This window comes from Saccopteryx bilineata, chromosome 1 (assembly GCF_036850765.1).
Source record: "Saccopteryx bilineata isolate mSacBil1 chromosome 1, mSacBil1_pri_phased_curated, whole genome shotgun sequence".
Lineage (NCBI taxonomy): Eukaryota > Metazoa > Chordata > Mammalia > Chiroptera > Emballonuridae > Saccopteryx > Saccopteryx bilineata.
The window spans coordinates 345,544,981-345,568,626 of NC_089490.1; the positions used below are offsets into that span (position 1 = coordinate 345,544,981).

At 46.7% G+C, this 23,646-nt stretch overlaps 1 protein-coding gene across 1 annotated transcript in view; it reads left to right on the forward strand.

Moving 5' to 3' along the window:
* Positions 1-23,646, forward strand: part of MAP6 (microtubule associated protein 6) — an 85,064-nt gene that overhangs the window by 50,031 nt on the left and 11,387 nt on the right. Inside the window, exons 2-3 of the mRNA XM_066249924.1 lie at positions 11,341-11,554; positions 13,603-13,799. Coding sequence (XP_066106021.1) covers positions 11,341-11,554; positions 13,603-13,799 — 411 coding nt within the window. The remainder of the gene's footprint in view (positions 1-11,340; positions 11,555-13,602; positions 13,800-23,646) is intronic.

Sequence of the window (23,646 nt, forward strand, 5' to 3'; positions counted from 1 at the left end):
TGGGAAGTATTCTCTCTTCCTCTGTTTTTAAAGAGATTGTTAGGATTGGTATTTATTTTTTTCCATAATGTTTGATAGAATTTACCAGTGAAGCCACATGGATTTTCTTAGTGGAAAAATTTTAAATTACTAATTCAATTTATTTTCTTTATATAGTTCATTCAGATTTTCTATTTGAGTCCGTTTTTGTAATTTCCATCTTTCTGAGAATTTGTTCATTTCATCCATATGGTCAAATGTATAGATATAAAGTTGTTCCTAGAACTCCCCTATAATTGATTAGCATGGGTCTCATGATGTTTTTTGCAGCATCAGCTTTATTTGTTGAAAATATATTTATAATGCATAGTACTTCCTAAGCACAGAACAAAGAGGGAGGAAACAGATTTATTGATTGCTTCACTATATATGTCATACAATGTCCTTGGCACTTTGTACAGATCATCTTATAGGAGTGTTCTCCCAGAATTCCAACTTTACCCCCAGAAGGAGGCAGCGCTTTTTCCTACGTTTTAGGGCAGACTCTCAGCATTCCCATTTCCTGTCTTAGGAACCATCTTTCTGCAAGTAATGGTCACAGATCCTTGGGGACTCAACTCACCAGGAGTGCAGCCTTCTCTCAACCTCCCCCTACCCCAGCATAGGAAAAGACGTTCCTGTAACTAATAAACCCAGATAACAATGGGGAAATTGGGGGGAGCAGAATGGGGAAACAGTAATTGTAATTTTCTTATAACCTCTCAACTAGCTCTTACTTTTTTCTACTTCAGGTATATTGTATATGTACTTATTTTAATTACCATGCTACCCCACTCTTATCCTCCACCTCTGCCAACTGTAGGTTTCTTATTTTGCACCCTCTTTCTTCCCTACAGTTCCTAGCATAGTGCCTAAAAACACTGCAACCTAAATTAATTTTTGTAGAATTAATTTGACTCCTAGTTTGAGCAGATTGCATTTTTTTTTTAATAAATTTTTATTAATGGTAATGGGATGACATTAATAAATCAGGGTACATATATTCAAAGAAAACATGTCTAGGTTATTTTGTCATCAATTTATGTTGCAAACCCCTCGCCCAAAGTCAGATTGTCCTCCGTCACCCTCTATCTAGTTCTCTGTGCCCCTCCCCCTCCCCCTAACTCTCCCTCCCTCGCTCCCATGTCCTCCCTCCCCCCCCACCCTTGGTAACCACCACACTCTTGTCCATGTCTCTTAGTCTCATTTTTATGTTCCACCAATGTATGGAATCATGTAGTTCTTGTTTTTTTCGAGCAGATTGCATTTTAAGCTAACTGTCTTTATATAAATAATTCTATCCATATTGTGCACTTGGGCTTTCTTTGTGTGAGACACTGTTTCTCAGGTGCACAGGGGCCTGTGAGCCTCATGCAACCGATAGCAGGACTTAGGCAGCAGTCATCTGCAGAATGATCCATTTTCCTAATAAAGGGACCTGTGTTCTGACAGTGGTCACTGCCAGCTGTTACCCATATGAGATCTGTCCATGTAAGGAAAAGGGAAGATTCTTGTGCACTCATTCTCTATTTTCATTAGATTAGCTTCAAACTTTTCTTTAGATGCAGATTTTTTTTTCCCAAATGTGTGTTTTTCTTATTTTAGAAAATCATTAAACATGATTTTACTGGTGTGCGTGTGTTTATTGATATGAATGGATAAGAAAAGCTATCCTAAATGGTTAGAATGTTGGCATTCTCCGTAAGACTTCCTTTTCTCCCTTTCACACAAAAGAAGCTGAAAGATGCATTCAAGCAGATTCACATGAACAGATCTCAAAGCTCCTCTCTTGATCCAGTCATTTCTTCCAGGAGGAAGCAATCTTACACACCCCCTCTAACCCCCTGCAATCCTCTAGGCTCAGGAATGTTCTTTCCCTTCTAACCTACAGATCTCACTTTTTTGAACCAACGGTCAATCACCTGGCAACTGACAGCTTGCCGTGACTGCCTCCATCACACTTCAGGAAGGAGCCTGCTTCTCTCCTCAGAGAACACTTGCATATAACAAATATAGACAGGGTTTTCGAACAGAGACTAAGTATGTTTCCATGACAACATAAATTACCTATGAAAATCTGTAGGAAGATTTTAGACCATTAAAATCTTAATGCACAGTTATTTCTTCCTTCATAAAGCAGTTGAGGAATGTTGAACATTTTATTGTAAAGAGGATGGGAAAGAATTTTATTTCCCAAGGACTTAGATACATAAGGAATAAATCTAGGGCTTATAGGCAGAGAAATGGGATTTATATATGGTTGTAGCTGGCAGTAATCCATTATTCTAAATTTTCATTTTTGTCAAGATGGGATTTGTACCAATTAATGCATGCCTGTATTCTTCACAGCAGTAAACTTGTTTCCTGTATAATTTTATTTTATTGTTTTTTGTAAATGTCAGGATTTTTAAATTAGAAATGAAAAGCCCCACTTTTTTCCCCCAAAGCCAAAGCCTCTTACTAATATTCTGATGTCTCCCCTCTTACCTCTTCTGAGACCTGGCTTCATCAATCACTGGGCTCTCCCCCCTGTCTCAGCCTCTCCCTTTATAATTGCCCTTTCAATATTTCCCCTTAAATCACTGTAAGAAAATGAGCTTTAGTGAAATGAAGCCTTAAGAAGCAAACATCTGTTCATAGTAGACACTCGGTACTGGAGATTCAATTAATCAAGCATTCATGGAATGCCATTTTGTTCAAGTCTAATGTGAATTACATTCAAACATAATATAATTGTGGCATTCAAAGCTGCTGCCCAAAGTTTGCCCACTCTGGACACCAGAATGTTGACTGCAGTGTCATGAATATGACAGCAGCTGGACAGATATTTGATTGCGTAATTGTTTAGATCACCTAAAAGGTCAGTGGAGGCAGCTGCACGTGCCTGTTCACACTGCGTTTTCTCACCCTTGTGCCTGGACTATAGAAGATGTTTGATTTTTTTTTTTTTTGAACAAGCAATTCTGTAGTGAAAACTGAATACATTATTATATGGTTATCTACTATGGACTTTGTAATTCTGACACAAATGTCCAGTCCTCTTTGGAGGCCTTGTGTGAATCTTTGCCAGCCAAGCTCACTGATGTTCAGAACAGGTAAGGTGTTAGAGCTGGGGTTGAGCCTGGCTGTGTCTCATTCTGGAGCCTGTGCTCCTGCCAGTGAGCCCCTGTCTCTGTTCTGGAGCAGGCTCTGGACTTCTCTTCCCTTGTTCACTCTGCCTGCCCTTCCCGAGCCCCGCATGTGCTGTGTGTACTGGGACACCATTTTCTCCTATCAGAGCCTGTGTTTCTTTTTTTTTTTTTTACAGAGACAGAGAGAGTCATAGATAGGGACAGACAGACAAGAATGGAGAGAGATGAGAAGCATCAATCATTAGTTTTTCTTTGCGCATTGCCACACCTTAGTTGTTCATTGATTGCTTTCTCATATGTGCCTTGATCGCGGGCCTTCAGCAGACCGAGTAACTCCTCGCTTGAGCCAGGGACCTTGGGTTCAAGCTGGTGAGCTTTTTGCTCAAACCAGATGAGCCCATGCTCAAGCTGGCCACCTTGGGGTCTCGAACCTGGGTCCTCGGCATCCCAGTCCGACGCTCTATCCACTGCGCCACCGCCTGGTCAGGCGAGAGCCTGTGTTTCTTTGTTTCTGCTTATGACGTGGCCCCAAGGCAGATGCATTTTTACCAGCTTTGCTGCATAGGAGGCTTTGCTGCCTTATAGTGAAGGCTGCAAAATGTTCACCCTCTGTTTCTGATGACCAGAGCATGACCTGTTAACTTGATGCCGCAGCTCTGTTGGGAACTTGAACTTCCTGTGCTCTGTTCACACCAGTGCTTCTGTCTTGCTCACATGAAGTCTGGGTTTTTTAAACCCTTTCTGATGGGAAAAAAATTTCTGATTGGGATCTGTATTAGAATCTGTTGCTGTGTAATAAATTATTCTAAAACTAAGCAACTTAAGCCAATAAACATTTGTTATTTCATATGGTTTCAGAGGGTCAGAAACCCAAGAATGGATTAGCTGGGTGGTTCTAGCTCAGGTTCTCTTATGAGGCCCTCCGAATGCTTGTCTGAACCATTGAAAATGGCTCACTCACAGGGCTTTTAAGCAGGAGGCCTCAGCCCCCTGCCATAGCGACTGCTCAATAGGGCTCCACAGGGGCTGCTCCAGTGAGCAGTGAGCATGGCAGCTTGCTCTTCCCACAGAGGGTGATCTGAGAGAAAGAGCATGGAGGAGGCTGCAAGACCTCCACGGGTCCATTCTCAAAAGTGTCATGCCATTAGTTCCACCATATTCTGTCTGTTGGAAGCAAGTCCAGTCACACTCAAGCAGAAGGGAATTAAGCCTCACCTAAAGGAGGAGTGTCAAAAATATTTGAAGGTATATTATGAGCAGCAACATAGATGCCTGATGCCATGAGATACTTGTGTAGCAACCTTTATGCCCCTCCCTGGCTGGGGCAGCCCAGGGACTTTCTGCTTAGCCATTCACATGGATGAGCTAGAGGCTGCATTTTGGATTCCTGTCCTAGGCATGGTGAGAATTACATAGATGCAAAAGGACGGTCCTGACCCTCAACAACTGCAGTCTGGAAAGGAAGAACGATATCCACACAGGTAGCCCAAGATACAGCACAGTGAGTGCTACAGAGATGAAAACAGAGGACACGCTTGATTCAGCAGTGGGACTGAGGAAGGCTCCATAGAGGGAAGAACAATTGAGCCTGGCACAATGGACATGCAGTATTTTAGTAGCTAGAGATGTGGAGAGGAGAGTGTGTCAGGAATGGGAATGGCATGGGCAAAAACTCAGTGGTAGGAAAGTGAAGTCTATGTTTGGGGAAGGGCAGCATGGTGTTATCATTGGCAAAATTGGTGATAGTATATATGGTACAGGGTTGTTATGAGGACTATGTATGAAAATGCATTTAAAAGCTTTGTGCAGTGCCTGGCTTACAGAAAATGTTCACTAAATGATGATGCAAATGAATGACTAATGAGGATAAAGAAATGGGCTGGAAAGATATTTTGGGGCCAAGTCAAACATAATATGTGGGAACTGAAAGAGACCTTAGTTTGGACTTGCTCCTATAGGAAGTTGGGATTTGTGGAGGTGTTTTAGTGGGGGAGCAGTGTGCTCACAGTGGGGCTGGAGGAATACTTCTGCAACATGTGCTGGAAGAATCAGTGAGGAGACTAGGACCAGATCCTGGTGCTGTGATCTTGATGCCGTGGTCCAGGGGAAAAGGTATTGAGGGCCCAGGTGAGATGGGGCTGAGGGACTGCACAGGAGAAGATGAAGGTGGAGTCTTTGTTGACTCCTTTGAAAACGTTGCCTGGTCAGCAAGATCCTAAAGTCCTGCTTTAGCAGCTGCTCTGAATGTGACTATGCAGCTTCTTAAAAGTCCCAAGGGAGCAGCCTAGTAGCATCTTGTCCACCAAGTCTCCAGGAGGCTCACACTGGCCTGGCTCTGCCATTCCTTGCAGGGACGGGGTCAGGAGGCTGGCCCAGGCCTCTTCGTATAGATTTTCCCAGCACAGATAGCCACCAGAGGGGTCATTGAACCTCAAACCTGAACAAACTGATCAAGTGGACTTCTGTATGCAGCCTACCCACCCACAGAGGAACATCATAGTCCCAACTCTCCTCTGCCCCTGCAGGGAGTAGGCAGGAGATACATCATGCATCAAGCCCCATGACAGGGTTCCACCCAAGGATCCCTGTGGAAGGGACAGGAGACCCTTAGCAATGCAGTTGGAGATCATCTGTCCCTATGACTCTCCACATCATGACATAGGAGAAGCTGTGGCATGTGGAACAGCTCTGGGATGCCAGGGGCAGCAGCCTGCAGATGGGGGCTTTCCCAGTGTGCCCAGAGCCTCCCTACGGTGTGCGTCCAAACTGGCTAAGGAAGCAATCTTGTGATTGCTACCAGGAGCCAAAGCTGCCATGAGTTTCTTTCTATGAGCTTGAAGTAGGTGTTGGGTGTTGGACAAATGTTAGTTAAGCTTTTCTCTCCTTACCTGCCCCCTCTTTCTCAGGTGCTCTTTCCTGCCCCAGCCTTGTACCACCAGGGCACCTTCACTCAGCAGGGCACTGTACTACCTCCTGTCACTCTAGGGAGGATGGATTTTATGAAAGCTTGGGAGACTCCAAACATTTGTAAGGGAAATCTTCCTTACAATAAAGACACAGGGCACATGGGTGTTAGGGAGTGGTTTTAGCAAAGAGAAAAACCCCAAGTATGAGCGGCCTTCAACAGTATCTGAAGTAGAACGGAACACTTGATTTTCTCTAATTCTCCAAATGTTTCTTGAGTGTTTGGCTCTGTGCTGTGCAGCACACCCAGGAAACACAGAAACTCAAAGCTCAGTCCCTGTTGAGGAGGACTCCATCTAGAGCAGGAGGCAGGTTTGTGAGCACATCACCATTTCATTATGGGCACTGTAACAGAAGCACATGCAGCATGTTTTCCTGCCCCCAAGTAGCTAGCACCTGTCCCATGCGGGGCGGGGCAGGAAGGGCTCAGGAGGAGGGCCATGAGCTAACCAGAAATGAGATAAAATAATAACTATATCCATTAAATGCTCATTCAGTGCCAAGACCTTACATCTTTTAAAGAATGTAATAGAGATATGGAGTGTGCCTTGGATGAGGGAAGGGCCCTGGCAGGGCAGGCAGGGACTGAGGTCATATTCAGCTCCGCCCCTAACCTATAGTCTGACACAGGATAAGTTAGAGGACATCCCTTTGTAACCATGAAAATGAGATTGGACTTGAAGGTAGGGTTCTGTTATGAATTTTTTATTACGTATCTTATCTCTCTAGAGAGACAAGGTGAACTCAGGAAAGCATTAAAGAACAACACAAAACTGCACAGGTAACCCACAAAGTTGGAAAGTACAGTAAAGGGTCCAGGAGCTGAGAGATGGGACACTTGGACTGAGAAATTTAGGAGGGGTTTCTGGAAGAAGAAACCCTCAAGCTGGCTCCTGAAGAATAATTAGAATTGGGGAAGTGTGAGAGGAGGAGGACACCGTAATGGAGAAATAGTGCTTCCTTGCCCAAACGTTCAGTGGCTCCCCAGGCCGATCATACATGGCAGTGCAGGCACTGAACAGCCTGGCCCCACCTCCTACCTGGCCCAGTCATCTTGACATCCCTCCAAGAACCTCACCCTTCTGCACCTGGAGCAGTCTACCTGCTCCCTGAACCTGCCACACAGACACAGACTGCTGCCTGAATTCCCTTCATCTCCTACTCTGTCTATATTTTTCAGGACCTCCCTACCCAACTTTCCCCCTTCAGAATTTAAGATCCTTTTCTCTTTCCCCCTGAACTCTGTCCCATTTGCTTAGGTCTCACATGGATCCTGACCCACTAAACTATAGACACCTCAACTATGGCTTACTCCTTCCTATGGGCCACATGCCACACCAATGCTGGTATTTGGTAAATGCCAAATGAATGAATTAATTAGTGAATTGGTGAATGAGTAAATGAATGATCAAGCTGGAATCTGGTCACAGAAAGGGAAGTTCTTGGCTACAGGGGACCATGAACTTGTAGTGAGAGACACTAGATTTGACTGAACTCACTGTGTGGCCCACACTGCTATGGGAAGAACATTTCAAAGCTGCAGCAGCTCAGGTGTCATCTAGTCCAGTCTGTGTCATATGAACCCTCCACGGCATTACAGACAGCCGGCCAGACCCCACACAGGCACCTTCAGTGAAAGCAGACGAGCACACTGCAGCTCCTGCACATTCCCAAGTGCAGTGGGAAGGATGTAGGCTGCAGAGCCCGACTGACCGGGGCTCAGATTTCAGCTCTGCTGTTTGCCAGCTCTGTGGCCTTATGCAAGCACTTAACCTCTCTGAGCACTGGTCACTCTCATTTTGTAAAAGGGTATGATACTACTTGCTTTCAAAGTTGTTGCAAGCACTACAGAGAATATGCGAAAACAAACAAAAACCTACCACCAGCTTATAAAAGGTGATTAATAAATAGTAGCTAATTCTTTCTGACATATGGTTAGTTGTTACATTTGGCTGGGGAAGGTGTTATGGAGAGTTCAAAGACAGTTCTAAGTAACAAAATTTGGGTTTAAACCTAACAGTCTGTCATAATTAGTAAACATTTTATAGGACTCATTAGCATGGTCTCATAATGCAGATGATATGCTGAAGATATTCAGAATTGGGGGTTGCCAAGCTTTTCCTCCAAGGACACACTCCATGGGAAATGCTCACAGTGAGACACTTGCCAGCTCACAGGAGCCACTGCAGAGATTCAGAGAGCTGCAGAGGCTGGGTTTGGCCTGGAGAGGTGACCCAGAAACAGTGCTCAAGGCCAGCATATGCCTATCTCAGTCCTAATTCTGGAAGCAGGGATAGGAGCAGAAAACCCATGTTTCTCCCAGTATATATCTGGGAGCCAGGCTGTTACTGGGAGGTCCAAGTGAAGTATTAGGGCCTCATCTCCCATCCAGGTATTAACCAACCAGGCCCGACCCTGCTTAGCTTCCAACATCAGACGAGATCGGCGCGTTCAGGGTGGGATAGCCATAGACATTAGGGCCTCATCTAGTGGGCAGGGCTTCGGTCCTGAGGAGTGAGAGGAAGTAGGAGGCCTGGAGCCTTAGGCAGGTGATGGTGGCCAGAGCCCCAGCTGTAACCTGGGCAAGGCCTAAGTCTGTGTGTAGGCCCCGAATAGTTCAGAAGTCAGGTCTTCATAACTGGTTGAACCTATGGAAGGTGGAGAAGTGAAGAGGAGAGAAGAAAGGACCAGACAGTAGCTTTGATGCTGGAGTGGATGGGTGCCATTAACAGAACCACGAGGGTCTCAGTTCTCATCCCAAATTCCCTTCTCTCCCTGGTTTCCCATCACAGTGGGTAGCACCCCCACTTACAGGACCTAAATCCTGGCATCTTCCCCAGACTCCTCTCCTCATTCCACCTGGAACCTGCTCCCTCCCTCCACCTCTGGACAACTGCCTGTCGGTCTTTTTGAAGTCCTGCCCGTGTCCCTCTTGAAACAGAGCCCTGTTCTCCATCCCCACTGCCACTATCCTTGTTCAGGCCTCCACTTTTCTCCTGGCTCATTGCACCATCTCAGGCCTGGCCTCCATCCTCCCCACTCCTCTTCACACCATTCACACTGCTGCAAAAACTATCTGGCCACACTCTTCCTTGGCTTGAAATCATTTGGCAACTCTTTGTTTCAGTCCAGAGTGTCCCCCTCGCATGGCTGTGTAGGACCTTCACAATCTGTCCAGCTTCTTGTGCCCTTGCCCACAAGCTTCAACCCTGCCTAGAACCTGCTGCCACCCCGTCCTCTGGCCACCTTCCTGTCAGCCTCTCTGACCCCTCCAGAGCCTCCAACTCTACCCCTGTCTCTGGGGCTGGCATAGAAGCTCCTCCTCTGTGTCCCTCACTCCCTCCTCCTTAATGGCTCTTATTGTGTTGTCCTGGAGTAACCCCAGTCACTGTGCCTCTCACACCTTGAGCAGGGCCTGCTCTTACTCAGTTTCAGCTCCACAGAGCTCAGCATCCTGCCAGGAAGACCTGGAGCACTCTGTAAGTTGTTTGTGAACGAATGGGCGAAATTGGGCAATGAAGAGAATCCAAGGGAGAGGACGATTTAGCAAGGGAGACAACATGGTTTTGTTCTAGGGACGCTGACCTGAGCTGTGGGTGGGGCATCTGGGTGGAGGTTCAAGCTGCACTGGGAAGTGAGTCTGAAGCTTGGGGGCACGTGTCTTAAGGAACTGTGGTCTCTCTCTGCTCCGATTTGAGCCAGTTTCCCTCAAGAGGTCAAATGACCAACAAGTGGCTCAGAGTTACCAAACCAGATTTATGAACTCAGAGAACCTCAGAGCTAGAAGGACATTGTCTAGTGTAATTCTTTTATTTAATAAATGAGGAAACTAAGACTCAGAGAGGAGAAAGACCTAGTTAGAGGCAGTGTTAGGACTAGAACCCACAATCTAAGTTCTGTTTACCATCCCCCGCAGCCCCCTTTTCGTGGTACTCATCTCTGAGCCCTGAAGAAGGGTGTTGTCAATAAGGGTAAAAGAAGGCATGGGAAAAACGTAACTCCATGGATGTTCACACACTAACTTCCTTTCCCACAGCTTCTCATGGCCCCGAATGAGAACAGACCCAATAAAGACCTTGGGAGCCACAGGGCTTATGCACTGAATCTCATGCACTTAACAAACAGGATGGACCCTGTGGCCTTCATTTCAGCCACAGCTACATCTATTTTACCATGTTTTAAACAGTGTTGACCTTCTACTCTCCAGCCTCATAACAGGCAGAATCAGCTCATTAGAAACCACAAGAGAGGTTGCTGTGAACAAGAACACTGACACACTGATGCAGAAAAAGCAGCAGGTGGGGTCATTTAGGGTGAAGACCACTAGCCATTCACAGCAAGGCACGCGAAGACTCTCCACACATTGCATATCCCAACACAGGTCCTAACTGTACTATTATATCATGTAAGCATTTAAGATAACAAAGTAGGGAAAGGAACTGGTGTTTGTCAATTGACCACAATATACCAGGCACATTGTCTAATACAATGCTAACATATTTTCTCATTTAACTTTCATAATTTTTTTAAGTGAGAGGAGGGGAGATAGAGAGACTCCCACATGCACCTCGACCGGGATCTACTGGTGACCCATCTGGGACCAGTGCTCAAGTACCGAGCTATTTTTAGCACCTGAGGCTGATGTGCTAGGAGCAACTGAGCTATCATCAGTCCCCGGAGGCCAACGCTCTAACCAGTTGAGCCACTGGCTGTGAGAGGGGAAGAGTGAGAGAAGGGGGAGAGGGAGGAAGAGAGAAGTAGATGGTTGCTTTGCCTATGTGCCCTGATGGGGATCGAACCCAGGATGTCCATACGCCAGGCTGATGCTCTGAGCCACTGGCCAGGGCCAACTTTCATAATTCTTTAACCTCACACATTGCAGGCATTCAATTATTGTATGTTGAACCCATGAATTACTGAATAGATTGAGTTTTTTCAGCCTCATTTTAAAGCTTGGGAAAATAAGGCCCAGAGATTAGAATTGTCTGTGTCTGATCACTCATAGCTGGGGGTCTGAGCTCTTCTCCACGGCCCCACTGCTGGAGCCAAAACCCGCGTTAACTTGGCAGAAGGAAAACCTTCACTTATCCGTGAGGACAGAGTGAAGCCGCAGTTCAGTTGGTCGTACTAACTAACTGCGAGCTTGCCGAGTCCGTGGCGCTGTGCGAGGAGCACTGCTTCCCAGCACATGAAGTTTCATAGCACTGACGCTTCCTTTGATTCACAGGAATGAATTCAGAGCATGGACGGACATCAAGCCTGTGAAACCGATAAAAGCCAAGCCCCAGTACAAGCCCCCAGATGATAAGATGGCTCACGAGACCAGCTACAGTGCCCAGTTCAAAGGGGAGGCCAATAAGCCAACACCGGCTGACAATAAGTTCATTGAGCGCAGAAGAATACGCAGTCTCTACAGCGAACCTTTCAAGGAATGCCCAAAGGTGAGACAGACCTCGTGGGGAACCCATCGGCACAGCCAGGGATGGAGGGGCTCACTGCAGCCAGGCGTGGGGGCCAGGCTGCTGCCACCTCTGGCCCAGCGTCCAGGGCTGGATTAAAATCCACCCTCTTTACAGCACACTGAGAGGGGGGGGGTTCTTCTAACAAGGGCCTTTGTTAAATTCAGAAGAAATGTATAAAAGGAATATTACCTAAAATAAGAACAGCTTAAAGACTGGCCGAGGTCCAGAAAACTAGCTTCTGATTTTGAGAAACCCAGAAAGAAAGTGGCAAAAAATCTCACCTGGGCTCTAAATCCCCTTGTCATAAAATAGCTGTGCATTTTGCCCCGGAGTGCTAGCCCAGTGTGGGAGGTATCCTTGCCTGACTTCCTTCCCACCCGGCCCCTGCCTGATCCTCAGCTCCAGTCACTGGACACGTGCTCAGCTCCTTTTATCACCCTTATCCTCGGTAAACACCATCCACCTGCAGGCCTCAGTCTGTCACAACACACCTGCCATGGCAGCTGCAAGATGCGTTTTGAGTAGTTTGTTACTTTAATAAACAGTTTGTGAATGATTTGCATTTCAAAGTAATTTAGAATGGATTCAGGGATTTCCTTCTAATGACACTACTTTGCCTTATTTGCATCCCAGATGCATTCATGAGAGATTCCAGCTGCGGACGCAGGAATCATATATGCCAGAGCTTATTCTCTGAGGTCAGAGCGCGTGGAATTGTGCAAAGATCAGCTCTCCTCTCTATAACAGCAGGAAAGGTCTGAGAACCTAGAGAGCCTTTTCTCTGCTTTTGCCCTAACGTCTTGCACTCGGTGGTTTTCTCTCTGGCCCAGGACTGATTGACAGGGAAGATAACTAACCAGCCCAGTTTGCCTGTGCGCCTCTTGTAGCACTGGAGGTTTCATGTTCCATGAAAACTCTCAGGTCCCAGGCAAACCAGGCCCATTGGTCGCCTTACAAACAGGTCAGGGGTGACTGAAAAACCTCGACCTCAGCGAGTGGGTGACCTAGCCTGCAAAGCCCAACGTCATCTCTGTCCACCTTTCACAGATGAGGTAGGACCCAGGGCATGGGGTTGGCTTTGGACAATAGAAGATTCAAAGGGAAGAAAGAGGAAAGATTGGGGAAAATGAATCTAGAGATGGATGGGAGGTGGGTGGCATATTGAGGGATCATACCTACTGGCCCCAGAGTTCTTGAGAAAGTGAAGACAAGCCCATCTTCTAGAAATGAAAGGGGCCAAGCTAGAGGAGACAGCATGGGGAGAGTGGAGTGGGCTTAACAGCAGCTCTGAGAGGAGTAGCTGATGGCCGGCACTTGTGAAGGCCTCGCTGAGACGAGATTGCCTGACCCAGTGCATCTCAGCGAGGGCATTTCTCCATATGCGCTCACCATCTTAGGGACAGCAACAGGAAATGCAGGCTTATGTTGCGGTAATAAACCACCGCAGAATCTCTGCGTCTCATGTCAACAAAGGTTTGTTTCTTACCCTATACCTCCATCGTGGACTGGTGCATCTCTCCTCCTTGTCACCTTCAGTTTGGGACTCGGGGTGAAGGAGCAGCCTCCCTGTGGCAGGGGAAAGGGACCACTGGGAAGCACAGGCTGACTCCGAGTCTGCCTGGAGTTGACCTGCGTCCCTTCTGCTCACATTTCACTGATGAAATCAAATCATATGCCTGTCTGGCTCGGACAGGGTGAGGAGAGAGATACAATCTTCCCCCAGGGAGGGGAAGCAGACAGTGCCAACAGTAACACAGTCCACTGCCTGGATGGTCCTAGGGCAAGAGGTCCAGGGATCCCGTGTGACCAGTGAGTGTGGCCAGATGACCAGTCAGGAGGTGCAGACCAGTTCCAGAAGCCAAGTGACCTAATGTCACTGAGAACACTTTATACACCATGCTCCCTCAGTGTAAAATGTCATCGTTGCCATTATCCTTTCATTAATCATGTCTTCTCTCTAAATGCTCTCTCTCCCTCCCTTCCCTTTTGTGTTTCTGTATTTGCGGTCTGTCTGTCTCTCCATGCAGGCGGAGAAAACTAGTGTTCAGAGTTCCAAACCAAAAAAGACCTCAGCGAGCCATAAGCCCCCCAGGAAGTCCAAAGACAAGCAGGTGGTGTCGGGCCGGGCCTCCAAGAAAAAGAGCGCAGAGGGCCCCAGCGCTGCGCAGCCCGATGACAAGGAGCAAAGTAAAGAGATGAACAATAAACTGGCTGAGGCGAAAGAGTAAATTTCACTGCACTTTTCTTTTATTATTCTCTCTCTTTTTTTTTTAAACCAACCAACAAAAAAGGCCACAAAATTGATTAGAGGCTTCTCATCTGTCTTGGTCCTGGAGCTCTTTGGTATGGTTTGGTTTGGTTTGATTTGGTTTCTTTTAATGGAGAAATCTTGTTTCAAAGACCATATGAGCTGCCTCTCCTCTGCATGGCCCAGTGTCCATGCCTGGGGACCCTGGAGCCCCGGGAAGCGTGGCTCACCAGCTGTGCCTTCCCACAGCAGGTGAGACCACATCGGTGAGGAAGGCCAGCAGGGCGTAGCGCTCAGAGGCAGCCCCCCATGGCTGCAGAGGAAAGCTAGTAGTGCTTAGAAATGTCTCCTATTCCTCCCCACAGTCAGAGTCAGTGACCAGTTTAGAACTTTAGGTAAATGTGTTCTTTTCCAAATTCAGAGAGTTATATGCTAAAGAAGCTTAACCTGGGCTCCAGCAATTGACAGCATTTGTGGAAATATTTTTAAAACCAAACACAAGAAAACCTTGGCCTCAATGCCAGTAACATTTGTTGCGTTTGCTAAGTAAATTTTTCACAGAATCTTCTGTTAGAAATGTGTGGCTGCATTTGGTTCCCTATCAGTGGGCTTTAAATTGTATACCAAGTGAAAGATATGCCAGATATGCCACTGATGACTAGAATTAGGGCAGGGTAAAAGGTTAGGTGTTTTAGGTATATTCTAGATGTCATAGGAAGATGGCAGAAATGAAGGGATTGTTCCCTGTTGTCTTCAGCAGACCACCTACCCAGCGCTGCCAATTTCAAGGAGCAGCTGGTTACAGGTGACTGAGGAAGGAAGTTCAAGGTGTAGGGATAGTGTGTAGAGTGTGACTTACCTGCTTCTGAGAAACACAAGGCAGGACGCAGACACAGTGACAAGTGTGGCAGTGTTTACTCTTCCTTCCTGAACTGCTCTCGCTCTGCTCCTCAGGGAGGGCAGAGGACTCGAGTTGTAGGTTACGGAAATACCTGTAACGTAGCTAAGAGTAGGAGAGTTCCCTGCTGAGTTGACTAGCAAGCATTTTTGACCTCATTAATGAATAAAAGCAGCGCTCAATGAATTGTGTTGTGTGTCTGTGTGGCCAAAGCCTCCACTGTGCTAGAGACATGTTGTAGGCATTAGAGAGTTGTGAAAAGACCCCAGTGTTCATGAGGGGACCCAAAATACCTGCCAGAAAAAGTTACATTTGCAAACCTGTGATGTGTATATTGCTCAGTCTGCTTAATTTCTCCCATCCTTCAACTGCTTACTGTTGCCCAGCATTTGGACATTGCTGGGCTCTGCTCAGGCTCCCTTTTCTTTCGTAAACGAAGATAGTGAAGAGTGAAGTTCTCATAGTTTCTCCCCTCAGATGTTCCTTGAGCTCCTTCCGGTTTGGAGGAAGCAGAGCCTCTGTGTGCTCTCTCATATTCTAACCACCTAAGCAGCCGATTCTCTGTTTATACTATACTGCTCACAAACAGTAGGGGATATTTCAAAATGAATATGAAACGATAAAAAAAAAAGCATTTGATTATTTTTATTAAGAACATCAGAAAAGCAAACAAGTAAAAAAAAGTTGTTTATGCAAATGCGATGCAAAACCAACTTTTCTTTCACTGGTGAAAATGCACTACACAAGAGGCTGAAAGTACTGGATTACCTGCACGTTCCCTGGTCCCCTAGTTTTTGTGAGCAGTGTGTTTTGTTTATCACCTTGGAGCTGATTCAGAAGTTTTTGTGGATTAACTGAGCATGTGCTATGCAAGCCATATTTCTTAAGAGAACAGGGCCACTAAAAATGAAGCCCTCAGCCAGGCCTGCTGACATACCCCTTTCCAGCTGGGGGTATGGAACTGTGAGGAAGGAGAAGTGTTGAAGAAGGTAGAAAATGTTAGTGAGTTTGGTATTTATGATTTATCAAGATGGTCAGATTTTGATGCCTATCTGGAAATGACCAGTGTTGATCTCAGTATTGATTTCAGCTATTTGCTAGCTAATCTCAATATTAGCCGGAGAGCTCCACCAAAATGATCTTAACTTTATCCAGAGAATTTGCCAATTAATTTGGCATTAGTCAGACATGTTCATGTTAGCCACAACATGGACTTATCCATAGCACAATCATATTCTTTTTGCAGATCAAGTAAATCAAACTTTACAATGCACAGGGGAGCATTCATTCAAAATTCACTCATTGAATGCTTGTGTACCAGACACTGTCCTAGACATGGTGGGTACTATGAATAAATCTGTCCCCACAGCAGCACAGCCCGAAGGATACATGTGACTTGAGCCCTGTATCTGACTCAAGTTTGTGTTGCCCAAATTGTAGAGCTGGCCACCCACTGGCATCTCCAGGGACTAAGTTCCCTACCTTGCTGCACCTGAGTTGAGGCTTGAGATGACCTGTAGAATGTCTTTTTCAACCCTTCAGTATCCCCAGCTTTTTAACATCTGTTTGTAGTTCACTTTGACTCTTGAATGTGTTGCTTCACTGGTAAGAAATATCCTTTGATTTCTACTGTTTACAAATAAAACTCAGCCAGTCTTGTTCTGCACTCCAGACATACTGAGGGAAACTGATTTTGGTTTCACAAGCAGTGTTTTGTTTTCCCCTTTCTGAAGGTGAGCAAGCTTCCAGTGCCTGTTCTGCCCACTTTTGTACATTTCCCTATGGGTTCCTCAACCCCCCTGGCGAGGAGCAGGGCTGAAGCTTTCGCACTGTCTGCTTCACTTGCCTGCAAAAGCAATCCCTGGCCTGACCTGTGGTGGCGCAGTGGGTAAAGCGTCGACCTGGAACGCTGAGGTCGCCGGTTCAAATCCCTGGGCTTCCCTGGCACAAACAGGAAGCAACTACTACAAGTCGCTTCTCTCTCCCTCTTTTTCTCTTTCCCCCTTCAAAAATCAATAAATACTAAAAAAAAATAAATTAAATTAAATAAATCCCTGAAGCTGGGTGTTGGCTCCCGCAGCTCTTGGTCCCGCTGGCGTGCCCATTCATCCATTGTACTTTTTGCCTCTCTGAGGCAGACAGGAGTGTCTAATTACAATTTTGTGGCCTAGGTTTTGTTGCATACCACAGATTGTCTATGTAACGTGTAGCGCACACCTCTCTTGGTGCTATTTCATTCCTGCTGTTAGTAAGAATATCACAAAAATATTCATGTATAGCCAATTGATTGTGACGTGCTTGTGGTCTGTGCCTGCTCAGAAAAAAACAAACAACCAAACAGTTTTTCCAAGTATAAATAAATGCTAAAGACGAACACCACTTTCTTGATCTTATTTCCTTGGTAAGGCCCAGCTAAGTAGGTGAAGGAGCAACCTTTGCCATTTGAGCCACGCCACGAAGGAGCTGCGCCCTGCAGTTTTTCTGGGGTTCTCCATAATGCAGCTTGACTCTTTTAGATTGCCTCTCAGATACTAATTGCGAGCAGTCAGAGCTAAGTGTGGGGAAAGGCGAAGATGGACCGGGAGATCCACTGGCCAACAAGGTAGTGTAACGTTTTGATCCCATTGTTGCTGGGGCCGAGTGATCGCCTGCATTCGGCACCTCCCCTCCACGCTGGGGGACCGGGCCCTGACTCTACCCCCTCCTGTCAACCAGCAGGACTGTTGGTTCTGGCTTTTTCTTCTCCCGAGGGATGGCAGAGATGCCTTCACTTCCTCATATAACCTGGTCTTCGTGGAGGTGCTACCCTCTGGGGTTGGTCACTGTGTGGGTCACGGGGGCGACAGTCTTGTGTGCGCCTAGCATGGGGGTGAGGAAACAGCCATAAGAGAGGTCCATATAAGGTAACAACAGACCAGGTAGCTGGGATCTCAGAGGAAGGACAGGTTTCTTTCTGCCAGGGGTAGGGAATCAGAAGGTTTCCGGGAGAGGGAACCTTGGAGAGTGTGTGGGATGCAGGTTTGCAGGTGCAGGCCTGTAGGCAGGCGAGCAGATCTGGGTGGGAACCTTAGCACTAGGGTCAAGCCTACCCACATTGATATCCTTCTGCTGAAGTGGGAGACAAACGATTCTTTGTGGGATTCCCTTTTCCCTTTTCTGACATGTGTTAATTGAACGCCTGTGTTGTGCTAGGCACCATGCTGGGCGCGAGGAACCCAGGACGGCTGAGGTCCCACCTCTGATCACAGTGGGGCAGGCAGGAGGAATTTGTGCTAGCTGGTTCCATGGACCAGGATAGACCTCAGAGGACAGGCAGGTGATGACCAGGTGGCCACGGCATGCCAGACAGAGGGAGCTGTCCGGCAAAAATGTGGAGGGGTCCAACACCAGGTGAGCTCGGGTCCTGGGGGTCCAGACACAGGCGGAACGTGGGAGAGGCTGTCAGGGAAAGGCCTGGTGCCACGTGAGCGAGCAGTTGCTAATTGGGATCTCCATCTCATACACCCCGGCCTCACCCCACACCTTTGCATGCTCCCTGCCATAATGCTTCTCAGCCTCACCCACATATCGGGCAACAGCCACAGGCCTCTTGCTATAGGCTAGGAGCTCTAGACTGTGACTTTATTCTACTGCTGGTCCCCAAGTTCTGGGTTTGGGAAGGAGGATTGGTAGAAATCAATCAAGGGTCATACATATGGAAAGCACTATATATTTGTTTTCTTGATTTGCAGAAAACATTACACCCACCTGCTTGTTTTTGTATGAGGCAGAAAACCAAATAACGGCTCAATATATAATATAAACCATACATAAGAGCATATTAAAACATATTGTTTAGCTCTCTTTTTATCAGTTAAGGATTGTTTTGAACAGAACCAAGAATTGAGAGAGGTGGAAAGAAACACAAGAAAGGGAAAGGTAGAAATTGAAGCAGAGAGAGGAAAAAACATAGAGGAAGACACAGAGAATAGCCTGAGAGAAGGCAAGACACCCTCAGAATCAGAAAGAGGGCAAGTACCAGGCAGTGGAGAGAGCGAGAAGCCTGGCCGGCCTTACCTGTGCTGCCCAATGGTCGGGCCCGCGGAGCCTGAGCCCGAGCCTGAGCCCACACGTCCCGCCACGCTCCCTACGTAACGAGCCTTCACTCGTGGCTAATATCACCTCCCTAAACAGCAAACAAAGAAAAAACCAGCCCTCTAGTTTTAAAATAATTTATTATTATTAAGTTAGTTGTGTGTTTTTTAATTCTTCCTTAGTGTTTGTGTGTTCTTAGTGAAATTCTTCCCTTATTTTTTTCACTTTGGTTTTAAATTTTATAGCCTGTTCTCATCGGTTGAAGGCATGTCAAGTCCAACTTCACAAAGTCTGGGAACTCCCTTAGTGTGTCTTTCTGGTTTCAAGTTCCTCTAATGCTAAAATGTATTAAGGCAGTTCACATTTTCAGGACCACAGGTATAAAACATTTCTTTCAGGATATAGCCTGCGGACCATCTCCAGTTAGGGCAAGGCCCAACCCCAGCCCAGCCTAAAGCCAGTAGGGCTGGGGCAGCTGTTTCAAATGAATGGAGCCAGCCCTCTCCTAGGCTGTACTTTGGAGAACCAAGCACATAGCTCAGACCTCCTCTACCCCACTGCCTCTTGATGCCTAGGTTCTTGTGACGTCTGGACGGTCCTAAGCTACCTGTGGTGCCAGATTAGCATTACATGCCGACAAGCCTTGTTTTATTGTTTCACTTCATTGCTCTTCACAGTTTTTCACAAATTGAAGTCAAGACCCTTCACCAGCAAAGGGATTATGGCTCACTTTAACACACTACTCTGTTGCAGTGGTCCAGAACCAAACCTGCACTCTCTCCAGGGTGTGCCTGCCTGAATTTTATTCTTTATTGTGCAGATACTGGATATTGGCGGTGTACTTAGTTATAAGTTTTATGGAAGAAAGCAGTGCTGGCTGTGCAACCCTGTGTCATTAGCCTCTTTGAGCCTTGGTGTCCTCAATATGGGGACACTAATACCCACCTCAGAGGACAGAAGTGAGACTGAAATGATATGGCTGTAGGGAACTCAGAGTAGACACGAAATACAGGTTTTTCCCTTTGTGATACTCGAAAGGTCTGTGTTCTCTATCTTTCTGACAGATAGTTATCTAGGAGTAATCTGACAGTCAGATTAGAAAGAACACTTTTAAAGAATTCCAGCTATTGAACTATCTTGAGTCCACAGGCCTAAACAATAATATTCTAACAATTTATATTCATTGATTGCTTACAAAGTATTTCTGTGCCGTTCCATTGACCCCTCCTAATGTAGAGCAGGTGTTTGCCAGGTAACAGACAGAAAGGGAGGCTCAGGGAAGAAGGGCACCTGCCAGCCCAGTGCCTCGGAGATGAGGAAGGACAGAGCTCAGGCCTCCTGTCTCACAGCTCATGCTGTTTTTCCCTTCCACAAGGGAGGCTGAGGCCAGTCTGCAGTGAAGCAGGTCACAGACCAGTTGGACTTACCTAGGCCACCACGCCGCACAGTGCCATGGTCTGGGCAGGCCACGCGGGCCCTCCAGAAGGCTGGCCTCGATCCTCTTTCAACCTTGGGTCCCAGATGCAAACCAGGGGAAACAAAATTTGATCGGGGATTCACATACAATGGGCTCAGACATCCTGACTGAACTGGCCACTTGTCGCAGCCCAATATACTGGCTTCCTCCTTTATAGAAATTGACTGGGTGACTAAGATGCATGGTTATTGAATACAGAATGATTCAACACATTTCCACTCATAAGAAATATATTGGATACTGGAGATACCAAGATAAAACTGATGTTCATTGCCTGAAGCGATGGATCAGAGATCATCATTTTGTGCATTTTATTTCAAACAGTGAAACCGAGCTTATTATATAAATGGCCCTCCATCGCTTGTGAACTTGGCATTGTATTTTAACTGTCTAAACCCAGACATCTTTTCTGGGGCCAAGGGAACCTCAGATGCTGAGAGGAATAAATTACTGCGACTGCTACTGGTGTAAGCTGCCAGAGGGATCTTTAGAACATGCGTATCTGACCATATCACACCCTGCTTTCACCCATCTGTGGGCTCCTCACAGCCTGTGGAAGCTTCTTGTCCCCTCAGTGCACCATGCTGCTTCTCACCTCCATGCCTTTTCCCACGCCGCCCCACCTGCTCAGATTGCCCTCTGCTTCTCCACCCGGCTAACTCATCCTTCAAGACTCCGCTCAGGGGACTGCTCCAGGAAGCCTTTCCTGCACCTCCCAGGCTGGGTAAGATGCTACCTGTGTGTCTTCATCATGGAACTTGCCACACAAACTGTGTCATCTGCTCATGTGTGTTTGTGTCCCCCGCTGGACTGTGCTCCCCCCAAAAGGACCAGATCCTTCTGTTCATCTTTGCAGCCCTAACTTCTGGCCCAGTGCCTACCAACAGAGAATATCTTCTAAAATGTTGAATGAAGAACGAGTGAGTGAGTGAATGATGACATTTACCATCTGCCTCCATATTCACTATGGTGCCTCCATAAGGCTTTATTTTGCCTAATAACCAGCCATGCTCATGTGAAAGGGGTGGTTTCATGAGAAGCCACAGCAATAGCAAAGCACAGAGCAGTCAACAGCTGGTTTTATAATACCCAGCCTGCTTCTGTGCTTTATGTGGCCACTTTTTCTAAACAGTCCTGTTAAAAACAAACAAACAGAAACCCCCGTAGACTCTGGGTTAGCGGGTAATCTTAAGAGGTTGGCTAATTCCACCTCCCGCCCAGTGCAGAGCTCCTAACTCCACATGGCAGAGAAGTGTCCCTTTAGGGGCCTGTCTTAGGAAGAAGGGCTGGGAGGTAGAGTCAACCACCTGGTTCTAAATCTGAGCTCTACTCTTTACTAGTTGTGTGACCTTGGCTGACTCTCCTAGCCTCAAAGAAATAATAATATAAGTATCCATCACTATCTAAATCTATTTGGTTCTCAAATTCAGAAAGTGTGAATGAGTTTGGTCAGTAAGGGATACAGTGTTATCTGAACCTGTTTGGTCTCAGGGTTTGGGAGAGCAGGTGGATACCTGTTTCTGATTCATAGGACTGTTAAGATGGCCCAGCAAGGATGCATTCATTTCAAGGTATTTTTGCTGACCACTAACTACTTCCCAGTACTCGCTACCCTTAGGTCCAATGGTGTGGTAGCTGGAGGTACATCTGATAAATCCACTCCTTTTGCCAGAAACAGCCTGAGAGAAAACCCACCTCCTGTGGCTCTTGCTGTCCTATCTCCTCCCCCAGCCCTTCTCCTGGCGCCCGTCTCTGAGCACAGCCTATAAATCACCTGGTACAGCTTCCACTTCTGCAATTACACGTTCATTTTCATTGATCCCCTCTGGACACATGGAGCCAATGTTGATTAATTGCTCAAGCTCCCATCTTTTGTGTTAGGTAGAGTGGGAGAAAAGGGCAGAAATTGATTGGCAAGTTCTAAGCAGCACAGAGCTAAACAAGAATTAAGCCTTTGCTGTCTGGCTGCCTTAGTCCAACACTTTACATTTTTAAAAAGATCATTAGTAGGATTATCAGATTCTTGGCAACCCGCTGAGACAGTCAAGTTTGCCCTTGGCTTTGCTTTCTTGGTGTTAAAACCAAGGATGCTTCTTAAAATATTTGTTATACAAGTGTGAATTTATTTAGTTCTTCTTAGTAGGTTATATCTAAAAAGATGTTTAACAGCTAAAAGGACTGCAGCAACAGCAACACGGGACAGACACGTAACCACCCAGGGCAACCATTTCCCTGCCTCGGGCGACTGTGTCCCTGCAGGGAACCTGGACCGGTGGAGGGAAATCCGAGCTAGAATCCGACCCAGGTCTTTGGCTCCGCTTTTGTAAAATGCAGGTTGGCACAGACTAGGGGGAGAGAACAAACATTTCTTTGGCCTTTACACACTTGTTTCGTTTAATTCTCACAATATAGCCAGGGAGTCTGGAGGTATAATTCCTATTTACAGATAAAGAAATCAAGACTTGGTGATTAAACAAGATCACACAACTTGCAATGGTGAGCCAGGATTTGAAGCCAAGTTTGTGTGACTGAAACCCTCCCTTGGCCCAGTACTGGGACCGTCAGTGGGATCCCTGAGTGAAGATGTGCCTCCTCCTGAACAGCAGCCTCTTCATCCTGCCCCTTCCTTGCTCCAAACCCACTGATGACTCTTAGTACTCTTGTTGTCAATGAAACAGAAGTCCGATGAAGGTCACAGACACTGAGTTAGATCAGCACAGTTACTTATCTCCTAACCCCCTGCCCAGAATTACCGTAAGCCTTGTGGTGGCAGCGATTTTCTAGCTGTGGTCCTAGCTGCTCTTCCTGTGCTGATGAGCCTTATCTGGTGGACTCTTTGTGAAGCCACAAGCTGGTAGACCGACCAGCAGACATACAGGTAGGGCTTACAGGTATGGGTGTAGATGGGCATTCTCAAACCAGGATGCTGATACTTTCTGGGACTAGCTTCTTTGCCAGGGTCTGCTGAACACCATGAGGTAAACCTTGGTGTGCAGGGAGTCTTTGTGTCGTGAATACAGGCAGGACAGAGGTAAAGGAGGGGGCCTGGTCTTGCAGGAGATGCAGCTGGGAGCTCAGAGCTGGGGACCTGCAGAGGTCAGTGGCTCTAGCCTCTTGCACCAGGACAAGCCCACAGGGTGATCTTAGGGCAGGCCCAGTTCAGACATCTGCAGACAAATTTAGAGTTGAAGTCACACCCATGAAGGATACTATTAGAGAGAGGAAAGAGCTTGACAGAAAGTCTGTCATCCTACGTTAGGGTCTTGACATGGCCACAGACTCACTATCTGACCTTAGGCAACTTACTTCCTCTTTCTAAGCCTTGTTTCCACCCATAAATGGAGGCGCAGGTGACCGTCTGCCTGGCTGACAGG